This window comes from Pipra filicauda, unplaced genomic scaffold, assembly GCF_003945595.2.
Source record: "Pipra filicauda isolate LSUMZ 115617 unplaced genomic scaffold, ASM394559v2 scaffold66_size7647185_pilon, whole genome shotgun sequence".
Taxonomy (NCBI): Eukaryota; Metazoa; Chordata; class Aves; order Passeriformes; family Pipridae; genus Pipra; species Pipra filicauda.
Genome location: NW_024104831.1, coordinates 3,933,535 through 3,959,222, shown reverse-complemented (window position 1 = coordinate 3,959,222; position 25,688 = coordinate 3,933,535). Strand labels below are relative to the sequence as shown.

At 35.0% G+C, this 25,688-nt stretch overlaps 1 protein-coding gene across 4 annotated transcripts in view; it reads right to left on the bottom strand.

Moving 5' to 3' along the window:
* The window catches only part of THSD7A (thrombospondin type 1 domain containing 7A), a 269,424-nt gene that overhangs the window by 66,375 nt on the left and 177,361 nt on the right, over positions 1-25,688 (bottom strand). For all 4 annotated transcript variants that reach the window (XM_027723206.2, XM_039388627.1, XM_027723207.2 and 1 more), the window contains one exon: positions 7,642-7,833. In XM_027723206.2, coding sequence (XP_027579007.1) covers positions 7,642-7,833 — 192 coding nt within the window. The remainder of the gene's footprint in view (positions 1-7,641; positions 7,834-25,688) is intronic.

The window sequence follows — 25,688 nt, the reverse complement described above, 5'->3', positions numbered from 1 at the left end:
TTTGAGGTTCTCTAGAAGGGACTGCAAGAGATCACATAAGGACATATAAAGGCTCTAGGCAGAAGAAATGGTTAATTATTCTAGTTATGCATGTGTAAAGACCACTGTTTATGTCTAATTCACAGATCAATTAAAAAGATTTTTGGAGCTCTTGTCCTAGCTCCCAGTGGATGCTTATCCATGTTATATAATTACCAAAGAGGATGGCACAGCTGGCAATTTCAGGTCCACACTGAGATAACAAAGGCTGTTGCAGGTTAAGATTAAAATGCATTCAAGTGTCAATAATTGTGAAGAAAAGCTCAGATAATGCTATCTTTGTTGTGTTTGGTTTCAGATAGTACGCTCAGTTTATTATATTCAAGCACTTTGAAGTCGCTCTGGCCTCCCAGTCCTCCACGAGAAGTGAAGAGGTTTTTCCTACTAGACTTGATCATAGGCTACTAGATGTCCAGCCTTGTGAGTAGACTGCATGTCTGCTAGATATCTGGTGTTACTAGACATACAGAATCTAGGCTTAAGAATTAACTTAAACATTTGTGGCCTACAAAGAATAATAGGAGCCCTATTTCCAGCTGATGGAAAGGCAGGACAAAAATCTAAATAACATTTCAGCCTTTCCCAAAACACAAGAAAAGTAACAAAGACGACTGAAAGAGGAGCTTTTTATTAGTTAATGCAGATGAGCCATAAGACTTCTCTAAAAAGAAATAGATATGCTCACACTAAATGCATGTTGGAGAGTATACTAGCCTAAAGTCCATTTTAATGAAGCCACAACATAAAATCCAAATTCTCAAATTTTTCCCTAGAGATATTTCTAACTTCTGTCTTTGGGCTAAAAATACTGATGCAACCAAGGAACAGTAAACATCATATTAATTGAGATGTTTTGCCACAGATCAGCTAATCTTAAATTTTGCAAAAGGGGATTAGAAAAACCTACAAATGTGTGAATGTAATTAAAGAATAACTTCAACTGATTTTGTTTTGGTTCAAAAGGGATGCAATTCAAGTCTATCAGAATTGCTTAAAATATATATCAGTCTGCAAAAGTTCAAGACAGAACACTAGATGCTTTTTTCTAAAAAAAAGGAAATAAAAAACCAAACAGTAAAATAAAATTATGTTTACGTAATAAGTTTCAAAAAGTTATGTAGTTAGTATTCTTTAGGAAAGAAAAAAATTTCCAGCTAACACTAGCAGATAGAAATATTAACAAGGAAATTAGGAAAGTGAGAGTATTTTGAAAAGAAAAAATAAACAGACACAAATTATTTGTCATGGAATAGAAAATAGATCCATATGAGGAGTCTAGACATATTCACCGAGCAATAGGGTTAAAAAAGGAAAATTTAAAAGACATAAGGAAGGTTACTAATTATTTCCATCTGATGTTAACTCAAGAAGAAACACAAGGGAAATATTTAAGAAATTTAATAAATTAAAGGGGGGGGGGAGAAATGTTTCCCCAGAATTGGATGCCACAGCCAGCAGTTCCTAGGGCATTTGAGAATAAAGTGACAACTTAGGTTCAGTTTTGACAGCTATGTAAGAACGTATATTCAGGGAAAAAAATGAGAGTGACATTGACTTGTAAATGAAAAACATTGGGGCATGAATGTCTGCAGCTCAGTGGGAATCCAGTTCTGTTCAGATTAAACCAGGAGTTAAAAGCATGTAAAGACTGAACAAAATGTGGAAATAATATTACTAAAATAAAAACCAATTATCACTAGTACCAAATGTAGTAATAACCCCCCCCAACTATTTATTTATAAATCAAAATGCCATTCTCTCCAGGAAAACAGCATTCCCTTGTGCTCCCTCAAATTTAAATAGGTACAGAAAAAGCAGAAGTGGTTGGAAAACTGGCAGTTAGAGATGCCTTTTACAACATCTGTGTAGGGGTAACGAGATCGTGGCTGCTCAACATTAAGAGCATATCCCGGAAAGGGTACAGGTTTGACAGAAATATAAAAGTTAATGAGTATCACAGAAAAAACTAAAACAGACATTTGATTTCATCGGAATATGTGAAAAAGGGACATACAATAATAAATACATTCCTTAATAATACATGATGAGATGACAGTAAATAACTGCTTGGAAGTACTTAAAATAGTAATTTCAAGGTACAGAAAACAGTTGGAACTGAAGCATTTCTTTTTGGGGTTGGACACTTAAGCAAAGTAGACTTGGAAATGAAGGACTAGCTTTGCAGAGGGACTTGTATATTACTTATAAAATAGCTGAGATATGAAGGTAGTTTCCTTGAGCGCTTTAACAGAATTGTCATATGCTTAAATTGCTGTTCTGGCTGAGTTGGAGCTGATAATGGGCAAGACATCTCACTCTAGGATATTCAATGATCGGATTTTATAAGTCTTTTTGGTGACATTGACTTAACTTTTAAATTTTGAAATTATTAACATTTTTCAAAGCATTTAAGATCATTTTAATTCATCATTTTGATATCACTAATTTCTAAAAATGCATATAGTTTTATAAATGCATTTCAAAGCAGCTGGAATAATCTTAAAATCTGAGAAAACTGATGTGACTGAAATGCCTCTTGTAGTCTAGCAAGTAAGCAGTTGCTCCTTTCTTTGCTGGAGGAATGAGGTAGGCACTCCTCTAGGCAGCTGCTCTTCCTGAAGACAGACACAGTCAGAACCAAGACTATTCCAGTACTGCAAACATTGATGCTTCCCCATCTGCTGCATATCAGTTACACAAACCAAGCAGACCTGTCCTACAATACACAAAGTGTACCCATGGGAAATGAGAGGTCTGTCCTCAAGTCTTTTCATGGATGGGATTTGAACCCCAGACACCACAATACAGTCAAGAATCTGAGCTGATGGGCTCCTGAACAAAAGGAAAAGCACAGTAACATCCTCTGCCCCGGCTCACCATCACACACAGGTGTCAGGTCACTTTGTAAGTCTTCCCTGAAAAATTCAGGTTTCACTAAATAAATTTTTTTATTCCTGTTTCATGAGAAAACATGTGTTCTCCAAAACTTATTCTTTAGTGAATGAGCAATTTTGCTGGAAAAACAATTGCTCAGTTCTATGTTTCCATATTTAATTACCAAGCACTGTTATTTCAAGCCAGGAAAATACAAAAATTAAAAGCTCCTTTGGTCCAGCTATTCCTTACATATCCGGTAAATCAATCTTGCAGATATATGAGAAGTAAGAGCTATCGGTCTTTGACAAACAGAATATCTGATAAGATGGACAACTGATGTTCTATACTATCTAACTCAGTGATGTTTAATAGTTTGTGATATATGAGGTCACACTAAATAGTCCTTCTGGCATTATACTTTGCTAATCTATGAGCGTACAATAGCCAGAGTAAGACATTGCCATGCACATGCATCCCTGCCCTAAGAGAATATGTCGAACAAAATTGCCCTTCACTCTCATTTTATTAAATTAAGCTTTTATATCAGATTATTTTTCTCTTTGCATTTGAATCATGTTTTTTGTATGTTTGTTTTTAAATCCTTACTTTTCCAAAATTGGTATTACTGATAAAACTTTGAATGTATCCACAACATTAGTGTTATACTCTCTGACAGTGTTAATATATGGCAGTGTATAATCAATACAGAATCAATCTGCATAAATACTACTTACTGAAAAACTAAGATTCACTTAGTACATTTTAGTCTCAGGTCTAGTAGTTAGGTGAAGTAGTCTTAGTGTATACTACTGATTATAAAAGATTTATTGTAAGCAGGAAATAAAAAAAGAACAGAAATATTAAACAGAATATAAAACAAAAATAGATAAACATTCAACAAAGATAGGTTGAATTGTATAGGATGGCTTTACTAGATTTGTGCAGAATAACTATAGGATGTATCAGGTAACATCACTGTGTCCTTTGCTGTCATTTTATATTTTGAGACAGTGACTTTCCCGAGTTTCTTACTGTACCATGAAGATATATTTGACAGTGACACAAATTAGTGACCATTGTAGGCAGGCTCACAGACAGGCAAATTTATAAATCACTTTGCCTTTCAAACCTTCAAGCTGAGGACAATGATCTCAGAAAACATATCAAAAATGGTTATTGTGACACCCATTTCCACATGGAGTCATCTCACGAACCACAGTAAGTCTTTATCTTGAGAAAAGAGACCCTCTCTCTCCACTGAATGCAAGTAAATTAGCCCATCCCAGATGTGCATGACCACACCATGCTTGAGGCTTGAGGCTCTGCAGCCATGTGGTTTGACCATAAGGAAAATGTCTTGTTCTGAATGAGGAAATGATGATGAGAGTGTGTACAACTGAGGTGAGCTCCTGACTCGAGCAGAAGTCAGTGTGGTGTTGGAGGGGCAGTCGGTATCCCAGAGCTCATTAGAAAACTTTGTCACTATTGTAATTTACATATGGCTTATGTTTTGCCTGTGAAGTTATTCTTGTCCCTGAGGAATTATTATAATACTACTGAATTATTCCTATTCTAAGTCATCCAAAGAAACTGATTATACTACAGCAGTTTCCTGGTGGCCAGTTATGCTAACTTGATGGTTTCTTCAAACCAATTCAGCAGCATAGATAGCTGGGAAATAAGAAGAAAAATAATTTCTTCTGTGTGAAATGACATAGCTCTATTACAGGCAGTCATCTGCCAACATTAAGCAAAATGACAGCATACAGTATTTTTTATTTCAGAGAAGAGAGAAACTGAACAATCACAGACAATACTTAATAAGAAGCTGTCTGAGATCCAGATAAAGGAACCTATTTCACATGTATTTACAGATTCTCAAAAGTTTCACGTTTAAGTACCAAATGTTTTCATGTTTAAGTACCCGAATGAACAAGAATTAGCTGCTTCAGATACTTTGAGGGTTTGCAGTATTCCCTGTGTATGTAATGCCTGCAATGTTTTGATCTTCCTATGCTTGTGGATTAAATTCTCCTTGATTAGCAGGAGGATGTGGGTGATCAAAGACTTATACTGATAAATGTGGACCCCTTATGTCATCTTAGAAGACAAGTTTAGTCTTATTCATAGATTGGCAACAGCCTTTTACATTCTTTCATTAATTAATATCCAATCCTGATATGTATTAGGAATAGTATATATTTATGTACAATATATTAGTCCTATCGTGTTCTGAATAAAAACTCTCAGATATCATGGCTACATTATACAGAAATTACTATGAAATATCTTACCTATCCTGGTCTGTCTCTTATACCTACAGTTCTAGGACAGGTTCAAAAATCCAAAAGAAAACATCTGTGGGACTGTTCACCTGAACAGTACTGACAGCTGTTTTCAGAACCCAGTTTTAATGTGTAAATGGCATTATTGGTCTTACATTTATAAGAATTGGGAGTTTTAGTTATACATGATGCTTACAGAGTTTTCATCTATAGTACTGAGCATTTTTCCTACGTTATGAATAGAACTGAGAACTGTATGTTTGCCAAAAAATGTTCATGTGAAGCTTCCTTTTTACATCAGCAGAATACAGATGTTCAGATAATGAGTGTATTCAATGCCCCTAGAACATAAAATGACCTCCCAGCACCAACTACACCAACCAGTGTTTTGGGAACACGGCTGATCTTTGTCATGCAATTCTGGAGGTGAAAAGTCATTCAGTTATTTGTCATGTAGCAAATGACTAAAAGGCATAAGAGACATGTGAGGTAAAAGATGACAATAACTCTAATTCCAGTGAAGCATAAAAAATAACAGTTAAATTGATACATTTTGAATATAATACAAGAAAAGGTGAAAAGTACCTTCCAGCTAGAGAGTTGTAACAATATGCTAAGCCTTGGAATATTTTTATACTTCCATTCTCTGGAGTTTGTACAGAGTGCAAAAGAGCATGGTGTTGAAGAGATCTGTTCAAAATGTGAGGGAATTGCTATAAGCTATATAGACATACCAGCTTGTATCCTTAAAAAAAAAGCAAGGAATAACCTCATCTCAGAACAGTGGTAAAGAGGCCAGGGTTTGAGCAAAGCTCAACACCTACAACACCTAGGTAATGAGTTAGCTTTCTCAGCATTAGTTTAAGAACCTTTTCACTACTACCTATGTGCCAGTCTTTGTGATCACTCGGTGCTGATTCTGATCATTGCACAACAAACATAAATAAAATTCACATATCTAAAATCCAGGCTATGCTGAACAGTTTTGCTGCATCTGCACCTTTGTAAATTAACCTAGGTTGTATTAAGTATCAAAGTCAGAATAAAAAGAGTACTTTTTCAGAAGAAGTATAAGAAAGTGGAATAATTTTTTTAGTGATCTAGGTTTTCACTTCTGTGGCATGCTTGTCAGGAGTTTAAATTTCTGTCTCCAGTAAAACTACAAAAGTGTATCAAAAATCTATTGCTTTGACCTACATGGAAAAGCAAGAAGCACGTGAATGTATATTTATTTGAATTATATGGCTCTGTGTTTCCCTCAAAATGAGTCCCTTTGACACACTATAAAAAAAAAAGACAACATAAACTAAATTTTGTTTCTAATTTTAAGAGTTTCTACTTTGTTACATAGATTCATCCAAGTAACTTATTATTTGAATCATCTACTAAAATAGAGTTCTGATTGTTTCTTACACTTTTACCAAGGGTTCCCTTCAGGGAAAAGGTTAAAAAGTGCTCTGCTACTTATTTTTTTTTACAGTCACCTGAATTCTGTCAAATACACTGCATACTTTCATCAATGGTGTTACCTTTGTCTGCAAATAGCGGTGTACAGATATTCTGTTTCACTGCTTCCATACGTTACAGCTCTCACTTTTCAGCTAAATTTCATGTTAACATAAAGGTATAAAATGCTTAACAGCTTTAAAGAAGAACTAACAAATGCATCTGATCCCTTTATATTGAAGGCATTTAACTTTTCTGTCAGTAATAAATGTGAGTAAACATTTTCTAAGAACTCTTTGGTGGCTATGTTTCCTGGCTCCTGGTGTTGCATGAGGCATTTTATCAGTTGGACCCTGGCACATCTGATGTTAGAACCATCTTACGTACAGAATATATTTGTTCTACAGCCCAAAACCCTCCGCTCCCTGGCAATCAAAACCCAAACAAAACCCATTGCAGAAAGCATGGGAAATCATCAAAGAATAGATATTAGCCCATATCTAAAACCTTTTTCTTCTTTTCCTTTATATTTCAGCTATGTCTTCTCTTTGCATTTGCTGCAGAAGGACCATTTGCATGAATGAAAATCATCTACGAGTGAGGACTTGCAGGGCAAAACAAAAGTCCTGCTATGAATAAAAATGTTAATGGGGTAACACAAGTTACATGTAATGGGGCATCGGATAAACCATTTGCCGCGTTTAATTTTAGTAGAAAACAAGAAAACCATGTATTTGAAACAGAAATGGTAACATTAAGCAGAATAATAAAAAATAGCAGCATTAACTGAAATGAGCAAAATAAAATCTCCTGTTTTAAACAGCTTCAGGTACCAGGAGTAACGTAGAATTAGCATTTAATAATTTTTCTTTTTTTAAAAAAACCCAACTGCATCTAATAATTTGCTTCTGCAGATCGAGAAATTACTTTGACATTACAAAGACAGTTGAGAATTCACAACCAAACGAGAGCCTGCAAGGGTATGTGACCTTACCTTCACCTGCGTACGCCAGAATGGAGCGGGCACGCATCTGCTTCCCTTCTGTGGTTTTGCCGGAGCAGGTGTGTGAGCAGGAGGACCATGCAGACCACATGCTGAGCACACAGTCCTTTGGGCACGGAGCTTCACAGGCGACCGGGATTGGGTAGATAGCATCTCTACACAGCTGTCTGTCAACCTCTTCTCCTGGGAAAAAAAGGCCGGTAGCAGTCCATCATTTGTTAAATTAACTTAAAATGAGCAATCTAGTCCAGATGGACACACAAATAAATTAGATTCTGTTCTTCTATATAAACAAAGTAAATAGATTTTTTATTAAAATTACTTGTCTCCTCTGCCTTGATTCTGAGAGAACTTGCTTAAATCTAGTTTAATTTGATATTCTGATGAAGTGAATGCCAGCCTAGGTGGTCTTGAGGCTTTCATTTTGTAATACTTGATTCCACAGAAAATCCAAATGTGAGTAACAGAGTATATAACATACCTATGGAAAACTGTGTACATGGAAACACATGTCGTAATGACCTAGTTTTCTTCCATGTTTGTGGGAGAAGGAGAAAAACATCCTAACTTCCAGCTTAGCCAGTTTTGTAACCCACAATTCATCCTTTGAATTGCAGCTATTCATCAAAATATGAAAAGCTGCAGTAAAGTGCAGTCAGAGTGTCATTTGGTTAGAAAGATCTTCATTTGTTAGCAAACCAGCGACACATTACTCTTTGTGTCATGGAAGTATAAAACGATCTATGCGTTTGTATTATGTCACATCAAGGTACACATTTCATTATAGTAAAAAGATCCAGGCTGGTATAAATTGTTCAATGAAATATTAGCTATTAAGTAGCAGGGTTCCTTTTGTTTTCAATAAGAAAAATGGTGACAGCACTATGCCTAAGATCTGTCTGAACAGCACCCTAATCATAAAATGGATAGTTTTGTGAAATGACATATAATTTCTTGATCAAATAATTTAATACTCATTAAGTGAGGAATGAATGAGGGACCATATATTCTGATGTCAATAAGTCTCATGATAAATCTTATGTTGGAGCAGATGACGAAAAAAATTAACTAAGAAGGGAGAGGTTTGGGTTCACTTTTTAGAATTCCAGCCTTGTTATTTTAAAAACCAATTAGAGTGCTTGCAAGGAAAAGCAGAAGGATTGAGCAGTAGCCCAATACATAATGCCAGTTTCAAGGAACTGTAAAAACGTTGCATCTAAGAGCACACTGGAGTTCTGGGGCCCTGATAACCACCTACAATCAAGGCATGGAAAGAGTCAGTTCATTTGTAAACATGAAACTTATAAAAAAAATTTTCTATAAAGGATAAAATTGCAAAGCATCTGAATGCCTTTTGTGCTATATGATCCTTGCTGTACTAGGGCATAAAACTTCCTGCTGAGTTATGTTTTGCCTTCTGAAATACTGTTGAAGCATACTTGATCTTGCCAGGACTGAACAGGAGTGTCTAGAGCATGCACTTTCTAAGATCCATCATGTCAATCCCTTTGTTCTAATAGCCAATGTCAACAAAATAAAGTCTTATCATGATCTGCAAATGAACATAAGTCTTCAATCCAACAAAACATTTGTTAGGTATATTAATTACTCTATAACTGAATCATAAATGCATCAGCCACTGTTAATAATTATCAGCTGGATTCTGAAAGCTAATTCAGTGAGAACTGCGCATACTGCAAATGAAGCCAAAGCTCTATAAACACTGATTTACCCGAGTCTCAAATTAGGCTTTATTGCTTAATAGAATAATAATAATAAAATGATACAAACACTAATCTAAAGAGAAACTACATTTTTTGTCATTCAAGATTTACAGTCTTAGAGTCTCTCAAATAAGAATCTCTGCTAAACTGAGTTCCTGAAACTAGGAGGTTCTTTAGTACTTGTCATATTGTGAGTCCCAGAGCTATTAATGACCAAATTCTTTATGAAAGAGGAAAAGATGAGGGCCATCCATCCAATATTAACCAGAGTCAAATATTTTATTCATACAGAATATTTAGGCACAACAGAACTGCAAACATCAATCTTCCTTGGCTCTGAAAACCAGGGGAAATCTGCAGCTCATGTTTTTAAAATAACCTGAAGTAGTCATAGTCGTCTGAATTATAAAGACCTTTGAGATCAAGTCAGTCTCAACAGCTGTATTTTCCCATATTAAAAATAAAAATTTGAGCCTTGCCGAAGGCTTCATAGCTCTCCCACATCAAGTTCTGCTTCCCTCACTGGACTCAGTCTGCATCAATTGTTCCTTCTTTTGTATCACAGGTCACCACACTCTGACACTAGTGCAGGATAGATTTCTTTCTGCTTCCTCAGAACAGAATGTGTTTGGGTTGAAAGACAAGAGACAGAGGAGCGGACTGCAAACATCCTTTCCAAAGAAGAGGAAAAAAAAGCTAGAAAAGGGGCTAACCCTACTCTCAAATTGTTCCATTTCTAGGTAAGACTCAATGAGGTAAACTGCCAGGATACTTTCACGCTGGCTACTATTACAGTAAAGTGTAAACAAATGATACTATATTGAGCTTATTTATAACCTGCTAGCTGTTAATTTTAAACTCAAACTAAATTTGGGGCCATAATGAGAAATTCTGTTAAACTAGTTTCAGTCTGAGTTTATATTTCAAACAAAACTAAGCCTTGGACCTCTCTCAGAATCAAACCCTTCTTTTCTCCTTTGCTTTTACAGAGAAAATATCCTAGAGATACGGATCTTACATATTGGCATTTCATTTTTGTCAACTGTCCAATTCTTATCTGATGAATTCAATAGCATAGAAATGTAGTTGGAAGGAAGGTTTATAATGGGTACTTCTTATCTTCAGTGAAATATTTTTTTAGACTAAATTGTTTCTGACATTTCACTAATGATTTTATGAACAACTTGACCTTTTTTGCCTTCCTCTTTAAAGTGCATAGTGTAGTCAACTACCAGGAACCACTCAACCCTAAGCTGGGAACAATGCCAGTGTAAAGACTAAAACTACTCAGAAAATGTCCCATTTGAAAAAGTTTGCCATATGTATGGAAGCAAGTCCAGAGGAGGGCCATGAAGGTGATCAGAGAGCAGGAGTATGTTTTCTATGAGGAGTGGCTGAGAAAATTGAGGTTGTTCAGCCTGGAGAAGGCTCTAGTGAGACATTGTAGCACCTTCCAGTATTTAAAAAGGGCCGACAAGAAAGCTGGAGAGGGGCTTTTTACAAAAGCATGTAGTAATAGGGCAAGGAGGAATAGCTTTAAACTGAAGCAGGGTAGGTTTAGATTAGATAAAAGAAAGACATTTTTTACTGTGAAAGTGGTGAGACACTGGAACAGGTTGTCCAGAGAAGCTGTGGATGTCCCACCCCTAGAAGTGTTCAACGCCGTGTTGGATGGAGCTCTGAGCAACTTGGTCTAGTGGAAGGTATCCCTGCCTATAGCAGGGCAGGGCTGGAACTAGATGAACTTTATCCCTTCCAACCCAAACCATTCTATCATCCTATGATTCTGTTTGAATGTTATGGGTATAAATTTATGTTGCACAAGAGTTGAAGACAGAACTCCAAAAACATGACTGAAAGGCCTCTGCCCTGGGTTATTTATACTTTAAATGACAGAATGACAAAAAGTAAAAAGCAAAAAGATGAAAACAGAATATGACATTTCTGTCAAGAGAACTCCACCATTTATCAGTTGATTTGTTCTTTAAAACCTGGTATCTAGCAGTAGTCCATATTCAGAAACAATGTCTATGTTGTTGAACAATACATAGATGCACATTTTGGACTAAAATCTCCAAACTGCACTTAAGGGAGTGACTGTATGTAGAAATGGCAGGAAGCAAAAGAGGTTTCATTTTTCAAGAATTTAAAATGTCAAAAATTGTTTAAACCTTTGCTGGGATTTTTTTTTACAGATTTACATTAGTGAGGAGTGCTGAGCTAGCATTCCTCAAACTGGATCCTCAAACTCAAATGCTGGATCCAGCTAGACAATCAGCAAAACGAGTCACTGCATTAAAACCTCCTTGTGGCCGCCTTTTTGACATGAAGATCTCCTGTATGTGTGCACACAGGAGAGCCACCATTGAACTACTGAACAATTTAATTGCTTTAAAACAAACAAACACAGAACATCAACCAAACGAAAACCCCTAAAACTCCTACTGAATAGGCAAAGTTTTACAGATCAGAGAGGGAACTTGTGAATAGCATTCCAGAGCAACTGGCTGGTAAGTATCAGACTGTATTCATATCACCAGTTTTGTTTTATCATATTCACAAAACTAATGTGGTATCTGTGAAAATTTGGTCTAGATGCTAATGGTCAGTCTAGACCACAGAAGACCCATTTTCTGAGGTTAGTGCAGTTGAATCACGTCATTCCTTTGTGGTTTTGGTCACTCATGTAAAATGTGCCTGATATTTAAGTTTCTTGTAAAATGATTCAAGAAAGTTCCAATGGGAAACATCCTTAGAGTTGGTATCACTAGAGAGACATGGTAAAGAAATGTTCTTCCTTATGTGTATCTTTTAACATGATGCACTTCAGTGCACAATAAAAAATTGCTGTGAAATTCTAACCTGTAGTAAATTAAAAGGTAAGTGTTTAACAAAGAAAATTTTCTTTTAAAGCCTTAAAATAAGCACTAAAATAGCTGCAAGATTCAATGAAGCATAGAGAACAATTTAAAAAAATTCAACATAAAATAAAACTCCTGCTGGAGTTCTATGCAATAAGACAACAAGCTTGGTCTCAGTTCTGTATCAGGAAACCAGCTATTGTTTCTGAAAGTCTGAACTCTAAACCAATATAAACTCTGTAAAAAATTGACAATAACATCACAGTAAACAGGCTTAAATCAAGAGAGTGCTTTGAACATTAATATCGAACATTATTTTTAATATGTCTATGTAATCAGTAAAAGACAGGAATATCACACTGGTGTCAAAGCAATCTTACAGTTATATTTTAGAGTTTATAAAAGAATTAATGACAGCAAATGAGACCAAATGCTAAAACTGCAACTTCAGATTCTGAATTGCTTAGTACAATATGTCTAATTTACTGTTCTTCAACTCTAAGAAAAGAAAAAGTCTCACTTAGGTCAGTACTTTTTTGTGGTTCCTAGCACCCACACACAATAGTCTGATTTTAAGTACAACAAACCATAGAGAATCATTCAAGTGTTTTTAAAACTGCACATTTAAAATGAGGACATAAAGATACAAAGTATGGAAAAGACTAACAGCTCACAGCACTGCATGATCTACATGTACTGGTTATACATATTAAGGTATGTACTGTGTTGCATGTATGTGACTACATCAGTTATAGGCATCAGTTTCTCAGCTGATGCCTCTCTTAGCAGTTTTCTTGTCTTGCCATCAAAGCTGAAAAGGAGGCACATGATGAATCATCTGCTGGAAAACTGCTGGGCACCTAAAATACTTGGAAAAGCACCCGAGAGCTCAATTTTTAAAGTGCTCGATGTTTGTGGGTGAAGAAGGCTTGGACATTATTCAACTGCCTTCAGTAATGCCTCTAAGCTTGGAGGTTGCAGGAGAAAAATGCAGTTAGTTCACACGATAACAATATCTGTGAGCTGTGCTGATTGCCACTGACTGTTTCCTTCCTTTCCTGTGCAGAAAAATAATCAACAGGAAAGTCTTGAACTGTCTCTGCTGTGGGTTGCAAAGGCTGAAATGGCTGAGACTGTTCTTTATCTTGAACATGCAGCTTCCCACATACATTCTTCCCACATGAGGTCCTATGTGTGTCCTCACACATTCCCTCGTCAGTCTCAAAATGTGTTGAATGACCTCCTCAGTCTGGCTGAGGAGCCAAAGCTGTCCATCAAGAACAAAATATGCATATTTATACTCAAAACTTAGTAAAACCAGGACTGCGCTATGTGCTCAGTCCTGTTCTTCATATGGAAATAACTTTAATCACTTCCTGCAGTTGAAGTTAATAAAACATATCCTTCTCCACTAAAAAGTTTGTGATACAATGTTAATTTGTTTTGCATTATTCCTGTAGAGATATACAATGATAGTTTGACTAGAAGAAGGGAAAATATGGAGATTTTTGTTTGTTTGTTTCTTAATTTTCTTACAATTCTGAAGTGTCTAAATCAGGGCAGAAAAACAGAAAGAAAATCTAACTGCCTCAAAGTTATAGGAATGCTATGACTAGACTGCAACAATATAGACAGAGTATTAGTGAATTTAACTGTCATTATTCTAAATAAAGTGAAATAAAAAAACAACTTCAAGAAAATCACTAAATAAGAAAACTTACAAACTTATTCAAATGTGAAATTCCATACTAGATTTTAAATAGTAATAACCTTGTCTATGCATTGGATGATTAGTCTAATGCAAGATGGAAGTTCTTCATATTACAGAACAGCTATCAAATTTATCCAAAACCCCACATTTTTCACATGCTAGGACACCTTATTATCTACAAATGAGCAGACGTTAATCAATCACCAGGATAAACTAAGATTATGGTTTATATTTCTAATACTTTTGCATTTTTTTCAAATCACTAATTGATTACCCGTCGACAAAATTCACCACAAAAGGAAAAATCCTGCCTGCCTAGCATAAATTGCATGTAAGTTAATGTCACAGCAAATTAACTTTTTCTTCCAAACCTCAGTGTTCCAGCAGTAGTGTGGATTTTTCTTTCTAAAATGATCAGAAGAGGTAGAGAACTATGTTATGCACTGTGCATAGGAAAAAGTGGGGGCTCATAATACTTTCATTCAAATTTTGTCCTTTTGCATAATCAGACACTTGCGATGTGCCTTCCTCAAACCTTATCATAGTTCTACTTTATCAGAATTGCTGATTGGAAATTCAGTCTCTCACCATGACTTATTCTTTTCTTTTCCTTTTTTTGGCCATTCTGTTTTGTTTTTTGTTTGGTTTTCCTTATACAGGAGGAACTCTCTAAGGAATGTTATCTTTGTCAGAGAATGTCTCTAACTAAAATGTGTACACAACTGCGAAAGGCTGACCCAGATTTTTCAGTAGGCAGAATTTAGAAGTTAATCTCTGAAAACCTAATCAAATAAGCCACAGAAAGGGGAAACAATAATATTTACAAGCAATTCATCATTTACCATCTAGTTTAGCTCAACAATCTTAAGAGTATTTGGAGGGTAAAAAAAGCAGCACATACAGCAGTACCTGACTGACAGAACAATCAGTTCAGTACCTGCATATAGCAGATACTTTGACAGACAATAGGAAACTTTCTGTGTTCTATTAATCCCACTAGCCTTCATATCATCTTGATGGTATTTATTCATATCTGCTCCCAAGTCTGTCAATGTAAGCTTTAATGTTAGTAAAATGGTAATGCCTTTGAAAACCGCAGCAACCTTAGTAATTATTTTCTGTTACGGTTCTTGAGTGACCAGCTGTCAAAAATCTCTCTTTACAAGGTAGGTTGATAATTTCTCAATGTTTGAAATAATTTTAACCTCTCTAATTGAACATAAAGCCACATTAACTACAATTTATGACCTCAATATATTCTACTTCATTGACTCCTACGTTTTTCAACAAACACAACGTGAAAAGATGGTGTATTTTCCCCTCGTATTATTCTTATCAAGTGAAGTTTCTGTATTCATTTCTAATGCTTAGGTGCCTGGCTGGTAGCTCCAAGTGTTAAACCAGTTGCTGAGTCCCTAATCACAAGCCTTTCTCTCAATTGCTTTCGCTAAGTAGTATTTGCATTTAATTAAGTAAATCTTAATTAGCTGATGGTTAATATTCTTGAAGTCTTTTTCTTCTAAGAAGCCTAAGTAGAAATGGCAGTGATTCCAATGAAGACAAATACACTGGTTACATCTGTTCATTATGTAAAAATAAGAGAAAGTTGGTTTAATGGTTTAATAGTTTAATGATATGAAAACATTACAGGATTGTAAATTGTTTGATTTGGTGATTTGTGTGTGCAAGTTTACTGTGGTTTTAGTTTCAATGCAGTATCATACAGTCTATTCCTTACTAGAAGAAAAATGGTAAACTTGATACTTTGGTCACTTACTCAAAAAAACTATCATGAATCTCAGAAACACGTGGATGTATTTATTTTTTTAAAATAAAAATAAAAAGCACATAGACCTTCCTCTTATTTACATCTTTACCATGACAGCACATACAAATCAGTGACATAGAGAAAGGGTCACTGACTACTCTCCTTTCACTATGCAAATACTGGAAGATATGAATACCTTTTAAAATACTTTTATAATACTAAATTTTAAAACATGGTTTGGGCTTTTTGTTTTTTTAAGCAAACATTTGTGATGACAAATGATTGATAATGACAGGAACTAATAATATACAAAACAAAAATAGCTGGAGCTTAGAAACCTACCATATCCAATGTTTTTCCAATCAAAGATAACAGCATGACAACACACTTAAAAAAAAAAAACATGATCTTTTTAAGGTTTTCTATTCCTTAATGAGATGAAACAACAGATTTTACAAGGAATAACTTCTTGTTGATGGCTGTGTGCAATTTTCTTCTTTCTTATGGGAAAAGAAATTTTGATGAGTGGGATGACAGTGGCTTCAAGAACTCCCACATTCATGCAGAAATCTAATTTCAACAATAACACTTGAACACTTCTGCTCCTTCTCTGTAACCAAACCAGTAAATGCTACTGTTACAGCTCAGTTACAGCTTACAGAGTAGCATGTGTTTGCTCACCTTTCCCACAACACAGCATATTGCCAGCTGTGTAAAATAATGCAGAAGCAGGTAACCCCTTGCAAGTAGTTTATAGGAAAGCTAAAAGGTGTGAAAGCTATTCTGCTACAGAGGTAAGACAGTTCTAGCTACAAGTTTCTTCCCTGTCTTTAAGCTCATCCAAAGTTTCGATCAAGCAAATTTCAAGAAAAGTAAGGTACTCCTAAAATATCCAGGTCAGTATTCCTTAATGCATCAGGTAAAGCTTTGCACCATATACAAAACAGTTACAGGAATGACCAAAACCAAAATAACACTTCATACCTTGAAATAGTGACGACAACAACAAAGGGACAACTCCGATGTAAAAATTAAGAACTTATTTTAAAGATGAATATTTGCTGCTATAATTGCTTCCGATGGGAAACATCTTTGCATATTCTTTGGATGTAACTTAAAAATAATGGTTAAAAATAATGAACTAACATCTTCAGATACAATATTAATGCTTCCAGTAATCCCATTTCCATATCTGGCAATAGCAGAACATTTGTACCTCCATTTATATTGGAGTCATCTATCAGGATTACAGTCATGTAGATATCGTCTAAATTTCACAGAGGCAGATAAAAACAGGTAAAAAATAGTATTTCTTTACTCAAATAATTTTTTTAATGTAAAATGCAGTGTTATCTGGACAGATTAAACAGTATGAAAAAAAGAAGTCCATAACTATGTTAACACAGAAACATACAGAAATCGGGAGCATTTGGTTGGGGAAATTAATTCCATTAAAGGGTAACCTTCTTATTTGTGCTTGCATTCTTTACTCAGTGAGAATGAGAAAAGTGAAAAATAGCTGTTCTCTTTTAGTCAACTTAATATTTTGTGGTATCCACTTCGAAAATTTACCTCTTATTTCTTTATCCCCTCTCTAAATTTTCACTATTCTTTTCTAGATTTACTGAGGTTGAAAACTAAAATTACATATTTTCACTCAGAAAATATAGACAGGTTTTCCAATTCTACTTGTACTTATTTACATAATTTTCTAAGTAGTAAGGGTGACGCCAGCCACAGTATCTGTTCCCCTAAGCACACAGCAGTCACCTGACTACCTGTGAGGGTACCAGTTAAATAAATAATAAATGAAAAAATAAATAGATGCACATGAGGCAAGTTCCTTCAGTATACACACAAAGGCACACGGATGGTATCTTATAACACTAACTATGACTTAAAAAGTAACACAGCCTTTTTATCTCTGACACAACCCTGTGAGTTACTGAGTGCATATTTTGTATTACGCATCAAAGGCTATTGGAAAATTCTTCTTACAGATGACACCTTCTTTGATTCTTCATGGCTTCAGATACAATTGAATATTCACCAGCATGAAAAAGGCTGTATCTGAATTATTAGTGATAAAGGGAGTATGACTAAAAAAAGCCTATTATAAATAGGAATACTGAAGAATTAATCCAAACTAATTAAAATCAGACTTTGAAGGAGATTAGTTAAACTGTATTAACATTTTATGTTAATCAATAGCCCATTTTGTATGGCTATCCTTTTTCGGAATGAAAGAGAAAATTCTTGACAAAGAGAATTAAGGCCACCTTAACTCTGAATAAGAGGATTCACAGACACATTTAGTATAGTTTAATTATTTTTGCCATTAGTTTGGATCAACTTTTCAAAGTGTCTCCATGCATATAAGACAAAACAAAAACTGAGACATGATATGCCTTTAGCCGAAAATCTCCTATACTTTTTACTTGATGTCATAGCAGACTTGTACCACATGGATAGAAGTCTAGTATTTCTAATAAAGAGCACAGAGGAGTACCCATACACTGCTTGACAAAAGGAATAAAATTTTCTTACTGCTTGACAGGTATTTGAAGTATTTTCATGGTTCATTTGCTAATGTAGTCTTACTGAGAATGATAAGGAACAGAGAATACAAGTGTATTGATCATAAGCAAGCACAGTTGCCTTCTAGTGTCAAATAAGCCAATCAAATGTCATCTTGATATGAAAGAAAAAATAAGTTTGATGACAGGCAACAGTCCCATTGAGAATAAAATCAATATTAGTCATGGGACCAAGTGGGATCAATATGTCAGACCGATAGGCCATTTTAGGAGGATGGGGAAAGGAGGAGAAAAGTGCTGACAGAGCTATAAGGAAACAAAAAGACAGTGTGAATCTGAAGGATGAGATCACTTGAAAATTCACTCTACATTTCTAAAAGCACTTGTCAAAAGCACCAAGTCACATTAAAAAATATAGCTGATTCCAAGTTCAACTGGGCTGTCTCGTAAACTTTTCCCAATCAAGCACCAATTCATATAGTGAAAAAATTATATAAAAATATGACTTAAAAAATTTAAAATAATTTATTTGTTTGTAAAATGTTACAGAAACTCTACTGGGTTTAAAAGTGACGAAAAACCCTTTCACAGACTTTGGAAATACTGGTACTATTATTTGAATATTGTTAACCATAGGATTTTAATTACATGGATTTGAAAATGTAACATGCATGTATTTTATTGCAATATGTCTTTTTCATTATTTAGAAAACAAGACATTTTTCACTGGCAATTGTGGTACTATTTTTTCACTGCTGAGTATTCTCAAAAAATTTTAAAATTCATCTGATATAGACAAGTAGAGTGTTGTAGCCTTTTAAAAGGTTTCACAAGCATTTTATTGTAACTGCTATTTTAGGCATTTCCCCCTCACCTCCAATAAGCTCAAAATTAAGTGGAGAAGAAGTTTGGGAAGGGCAATGGAATGTCAATCAAACCAGTTTGATCAGAAAAGATAATTCTGATGTGCTCATCTGAACTAGATTAATATTCAGGGATATAAGTCAGGAATAGAAGCATAAAAAGGAAATAACAGGCAAGACTAGAAAAACAGTAGCATGAAAACAATGTGACAGTTCCACTAATGTCAGTAGAATGAAAGTGCTCACCACAATCTTTTCAAAAACTCCTTACACTGAGGTACTAATCTGCATATTTTCAGCAGTTACCTTAAATGGCCTGGTTTTTCATGAAACACCAAAACTTTCACAAACTTCAGGCTTCTCATTTTCTGCATAAATATGAGCTTTGGTGAATAAATTTATATATTTAAGCTAAAAGGTCCAAGAAGTTGCATCATAAATTGATCCATAAATACTCCAGCACTGCAGTTTCAACACTATTTTCCTAGAATTTGCCCATGTTATTCTTCTCTCTGATGCAAAAGCTTAATCCACAGCTGAAAAAAAAATGACTAATGGTATGCACCTGACAGAATATTAGGTGAATTTTTCAGTTTTTCAATTACTTAGTATTTCACAAATATGCAGTGAATTTGCAGCAAGTTTACAACTGTGCATTCACATATATCTGTCATACTTCTTGCCACACAAATATACATGTATCTCAAAGGGGAGTTTAAGAGAGTAAGAAAAATTATTTTATATTGGAAAAGATGATTTCAAACATTTTCTTTGCATTATTCATCCAGCTGCAGCTAGTAAAGAGTTGTCACTCTCTATGTAATCTGACAGCTCAATTAAATCACAGTTAAAACGCAGGGCCCAAGAGGTGTAATAGAGATCACTGCCACTGTCATGTTTACACATTTCTGAGGAATGGTTTTAAAATTAATTTCACGGATGCTTCTGTCTGTGTCCTACTACTGGCAGATAAAATGCAGTCTTTGGAGAACATCTTTTTATGCATCTTGCAAAGAATATCTTATCATTACAAGTAGAAGGCACAGCATGCCTTTAGGGAGCTCAGACACGAATTAATCTTCTCTTTTGGAAATATTTTCATAACTGATTCCAGAAGACTAAAACTAAGCCATCCTTTTGACTTTTCCATTCTCAATCCTCTCAGCATATAGATTCAGAGAAAGAGATGTAAGGAAAGCAGCCAGAGGTAAATACCATTACATCTTATATATGCGAAATTAAGGAAATATAATAACTTTGTCATAACTAAATCAGAAATAACAGGAGCACATTTGCAATATATAGGGACATTTCAACTTTCTTACTTTGTTAATAAGTTATACAAGCTAATGTCCTAAAGTCACAGAAATCTGAGAGATTTCACTGTAGATTTACTCCTACTCAAAGAAATAAATTGTTTCCTGGAAAAAGGATTCCCTTTCCCTACTGGAAGGACATCACTGGTTTTCTAGAAGCCTTCTGTAATATATGAGATGCTTCTAGCTAGTGTAATTCTTCTTTCCCCCTCTTTAAATAATAATAAAATAATAAAATAATGAATAACAATAAATAAATAATAATAAACAATAATAAATAATAATAAATAAATAAAAGCAATAATTAAAAAAATCCATTCTGAGACCCTCAGAACAAGAGATTTAATATAGTTTTTGCTTAATATCTTTTCTCTGGAAAACACTAATGCAGCAATTTGCTATTTATAAAATAATATCAGTACCAGTAAATTATGTCTAATATCAGTAAAATTAAACACAAACATCTGATAATTCCTAGGGAAAGATTTATATAGTTAATCAATAAATTACCCCCAAAACTATGTCAGGAAAGCAAACAAGAGTAAATGTCAGAATTGAAGTTGCCTTCATATAACGCAGGCTTTTTAATTGCATAATCACACGCTTATTTTTCCACTGGGTCCCTTCCTCCTTCAGTTCACAGCTTGGAAACTCCTTAATGATATTTGGTATTTTTAGTTTTATTCTCTTTGTTCAAGGCACAGGGCTATGTTTTATTTACCACATACTAATTCAAAGTGTTATTAAAACAGAATTGGTATTTTTTGCTAAGATCTTTCTGTCATGACTATCAGACGCCCACTAATACAGTGTTATTTTCAGAACACTCAAGATGTGATGGGTTCATATTATATTTGGCTGACTGTGGTGGGTTCACTTTGGTAGAACGCCAGGTGCCCACCCAGCTGCTCTGTCCCTCCCCAACTGGACAGGGGAGAGAGTAAGGTAGGAAAAGAAAACAACACAAATCGTGGGTTGCGATAAGACAGTTTATATTTATCCAAGCAAAAGCAAAAGCAGCGTGCGTGCACACAAAGCAGAAGCCAGCAGTTATTCTCTACTCCCCATAAGCATCGATGGTCGGCCACTTCTCTGAGAAGCAGGACTCGAGCACACGGCAGCCATCAGAAACAATGAGTGCCTCCAGTCCTGCTCCTTGCCTTAACTTTTATATCTGGGTTGACGTCATAAGGTATGGAAATATCCCCTTGGTCAGTGTGGGTCAGTTGGCCTACTTGTGTCCCTTCCCAGGATCTCGGATCTCGCCCTCGATTGAAGAAGGAATGTTACAGCAGTAGCCAAAACATGGGTGTGTTATCAACAAACCTCTAGCTACCAATGCAGAGCACGGCACTGAGAGGGCTACTATGGGGAAATAAATTCCAGCTCAGCCACACCCACCACGCTGATGCTGAACAAAAGTGGAGCAAAATTAAACCCTGAAGAATGAGAAAACTAAGGCTAGCTTTATCAAAGACGTTGTATTCATTACGACAAAATCCCCACTTAATCGCCAAAGGAGATAGATATATCTGTATCACAAATTAGTAGGTTCTGGGGGGAAAATGCCACATTGGCACACTCAAATAATTAAGTACTTCCATTTGACACATTCGCATAAGGACCAGACAAATAATTTTAATTTCCTGATGTTTGAGGGCTTGCCTTTGCAAGCTAAAATACTTAATTTTGACATAATTTTCTACTTTCCAATTTTCTACCTTAAAAGAGAAGCCAAATGAAAAATAGTACTTCTGCCATGGGTGTTACACTGATGCTGGACAACGCTGCTCTGCCTGGTGACCTTATGAGGCAAAAGCAGAAGCAGACTATAATCATTGTGTTCCAGCTCCAGAAGTTATGAATTTCCCTCTTTCTTCCCCATTCTCTCTCTTCTTATCCAGCCTTATTTTTTCTAGACACGAATCCCAGTCTGCCACCTCACTGTCCCTTTCACCCAGTCCTGCCAAATTCTCCCCAGCTGCTTGTCAAATTCTCACTTGGGCTGACCGATAAGAGACTAAATCCCTCACAAAATTCATTCCTTATCCCTGTCATGTAGAGACATTTTATAATTTACTTGGTCTTGATAAATTGTCCTGGAAACCAGGGTAAAATTCCACCTTTCCCCAGTTCTTAACTTCATTGTTTGGTCACAACCTGTTTCTTCCTCTTGTCTTCCATCCCCCTTTTCACCGAATCCCAGGTACAAATCTATTCCTTTCCCTCCACTACTGAAACTACTGTTTCAGCTACGTAGAGTCACAGACTACCTGCACCTCAAAATCTGGAACACATCACTGGGAACACTGGAGAGACTGGTATTCTCAGTTGTTTGCCCTGATTCCAAGTAATCATTGTGGCTGGGCATGTTTTAGTTTGAAGTTTCTGAAGTATTCAGTGGAAATAGTGTTCGTGCAGTGCACAGGAGTTGCAAGAATTGCAAAATGACACAGATAACATCTTAAGGCTCTGAATTGCCACTGGAACAGTTATCTTGTGAAATGAAATATTTTTGGCAGGTAAGAGTGGTTTTTCATTAATCAGTACTCAACACAAATTATGATCTGTAAGAAATGTCAGATAATGAGCTGCTTAAGGCTGGAAGTACTGAGAGTAAAATTGTTATTTATGCTGGCTCAACATGACTAGCTCATGACTGTGTTTTAATTGTCACAATTTATCAACACACTAGTTTCACGGCTTTGAAATTTGATAACATTTATTTAGAAAATGTACCATTAGCATGCAGGTTGTTGGAAAATATAAATAGGCCTGTGTAACCTTTTTCTCTTAGATGGAAAACTGACTCCCATCAAATCTAATGAGACGATACTGTCTTAGAACGTTTTATCACAAAGATTAATGACTAGTACTGTGTAATATAATATGTAGCAATTTTTTTAATATATAACAGTATTAGATGTAACATTATCTCTTCTAAATATGTTTTGTAAAAATATTTCAAGTATTTTCTGTGTCTGTTCTAGGGAGTTAACACCTTGACATACAAATCCAAAACCAAAGTTCAATACTGGGTCTATAAAATCCAGTTTTACAATCCATCCATAATTCCATAAACCCCTTTCTCTTTCTGTTTTCATAACAGCATAATTTGAAGTAACAAACTGAAATATTGTAAAGCATTAAACTGACCTTCCTAAAAAAACCCAATTGTTTTAAAATGTATCTACAATTATTCCCCTCTGAGTTGTTACCATGATGAAGCTTGGAGTCTAATCAGAACTGAGTTCCTGCATTGTAGAATGCTACTTAAATCAAAAAGTATGTTTCAAAATCCCCCCTCTTAATTTACCCACAAGCAGGTATCACAGTATCGTACTGGTTGTGCCATCAAAAACAAAAGCAAGTTACTAAGAGTATGCATAATATAAAACATGTAATTGCACTCTCTGGTACATTTTCAAAACATTTGCACTTCCCACCACATCAACTTCTACTCCTAGAAGTCCAATAAATCTTAGACCAGTGCAGCCTCTCTGCAAAGGTGTTGTAGTATATTTTAGAAGTAAACAGGCCAAAACACACTGAACTTATCTGACCAGACAGTCAAGTTATAATCTACGACATGAGAAAAAGATTTTGGTAATTAGGTTGGCCCACTCATTTTTAACTTAATTATATTATTTATGGACATTAATGTCTCTGTAGGCATTGTCCATAACAACTGCAACTCTGTCTTCAAAAATATATGATAAATTGGAAACAAAGGTCTATTGCACTGTCATAAGGGATAATTGTTTACTGAACTATGTAGATGAAACACAGTTACATTCTACTCATCACTTTAATTGAAATCATCACATCAAATTATAGGGCAACTGTTAAAGGCATGGACAAAGAAAGTGATGTATTTAATTCATTCCATATAATTTAATCACTTCATGTTACATAAACACTAAAAGCGCCCATTCTTATATGAAACTCAGTAGTGACATGCCCACCCTTCTAATGTCAAGATGAGAGACTAAAAGGAATTGGTGTTACCAATTAAAGTTGACCTTTTATTGACAGAAGAATTATCAATTATCAAACTTTCTGAGATTTGAATGAGATATTTTAAGTAGTACCGTGGACTAGTTTTTCCTTATATTCCTTTATATTAAATAAAGCAAATCTTGTAAAAAAATTAAAAGCCTTAAAAATCTAGTGCTCTGAAACATAAGGAGAGTATCAATTTTAAGGTCCTTTAAACTGACTGTATTTTATTCTCAGTAAGAAATGTTTACATACACCAAACATCTGATAAACTCATTAAATATCTTTTTATGTAAGCAGAAAAATTAAAGGATAGAAAGACTTGGTTTTAAATTTCATAGCCTACGTGTTTACAGAGATGAAAAAACTGTACATGTGACATTTGATTTAAATGCCTCAGATGGTCATCCAAAAAGCTCTCGACAGCAAAGAACAGTTTAAAGCAGTTCTGTTATGATATTAGCTAGGTAATAAATATTGGGAAATGATGACTAATGCCTATATAATCAAGTTCCTGTAAGTATAAGGCAAAGCTGAAAGTAGTCATTAACTACTGTATTCTTCTACTAATTGACTGCTGAGCATTGACCAGATTTTGATCTGGGTTTTGTTATAGGATTAACTGAATAATTCAATGTAATCTGAATTTGAATCTGGCTCTTTGTTCTTTTTAAAGAACTAAGTCGTAAAGTGACACGAAGTAGTATTTTCATTCCTAAATACTCGTCAAAAAATCCAACCAGTCTGATGGTTTCTTCATTTAATGCATATAGCCACACAATAAAAATGGCAGAAAAAGTAGGATCTTTATATTTGGGCACACCTATAAAATACTTATGCCCAGATCGATTGAATAAATGAAGACCAGCAGCTATTCATTTAGCATATATTTGATTCGAGCCATAAGTATACCAAAAGAACCAATTCCTAAAACAGCCAAAATATTTCAAACAAAAGTTGTTGCACCAGCCAATCTTCAGTTTTCCTGAAATTTATTCTACACGTTTCATGAACTCCCTATTTTAGGATGATATAAAGCCATAAGCAAAAAATTAATACAGAAAATAGAGATATTGATCAGGGAATAACAGAAGAAAATTTAAACTACATGAAGAAATTTTATAAGATTTACTTCAAAGTGAAATTCAACAACAGGAAGAGAAGAAATATTTCAGAAATAAATATGTCTAAATCTAAAAAACAACAATAAGGCAAATAAAACATATAGGACACTCATATGACTGAAGTACGGTGTCTTC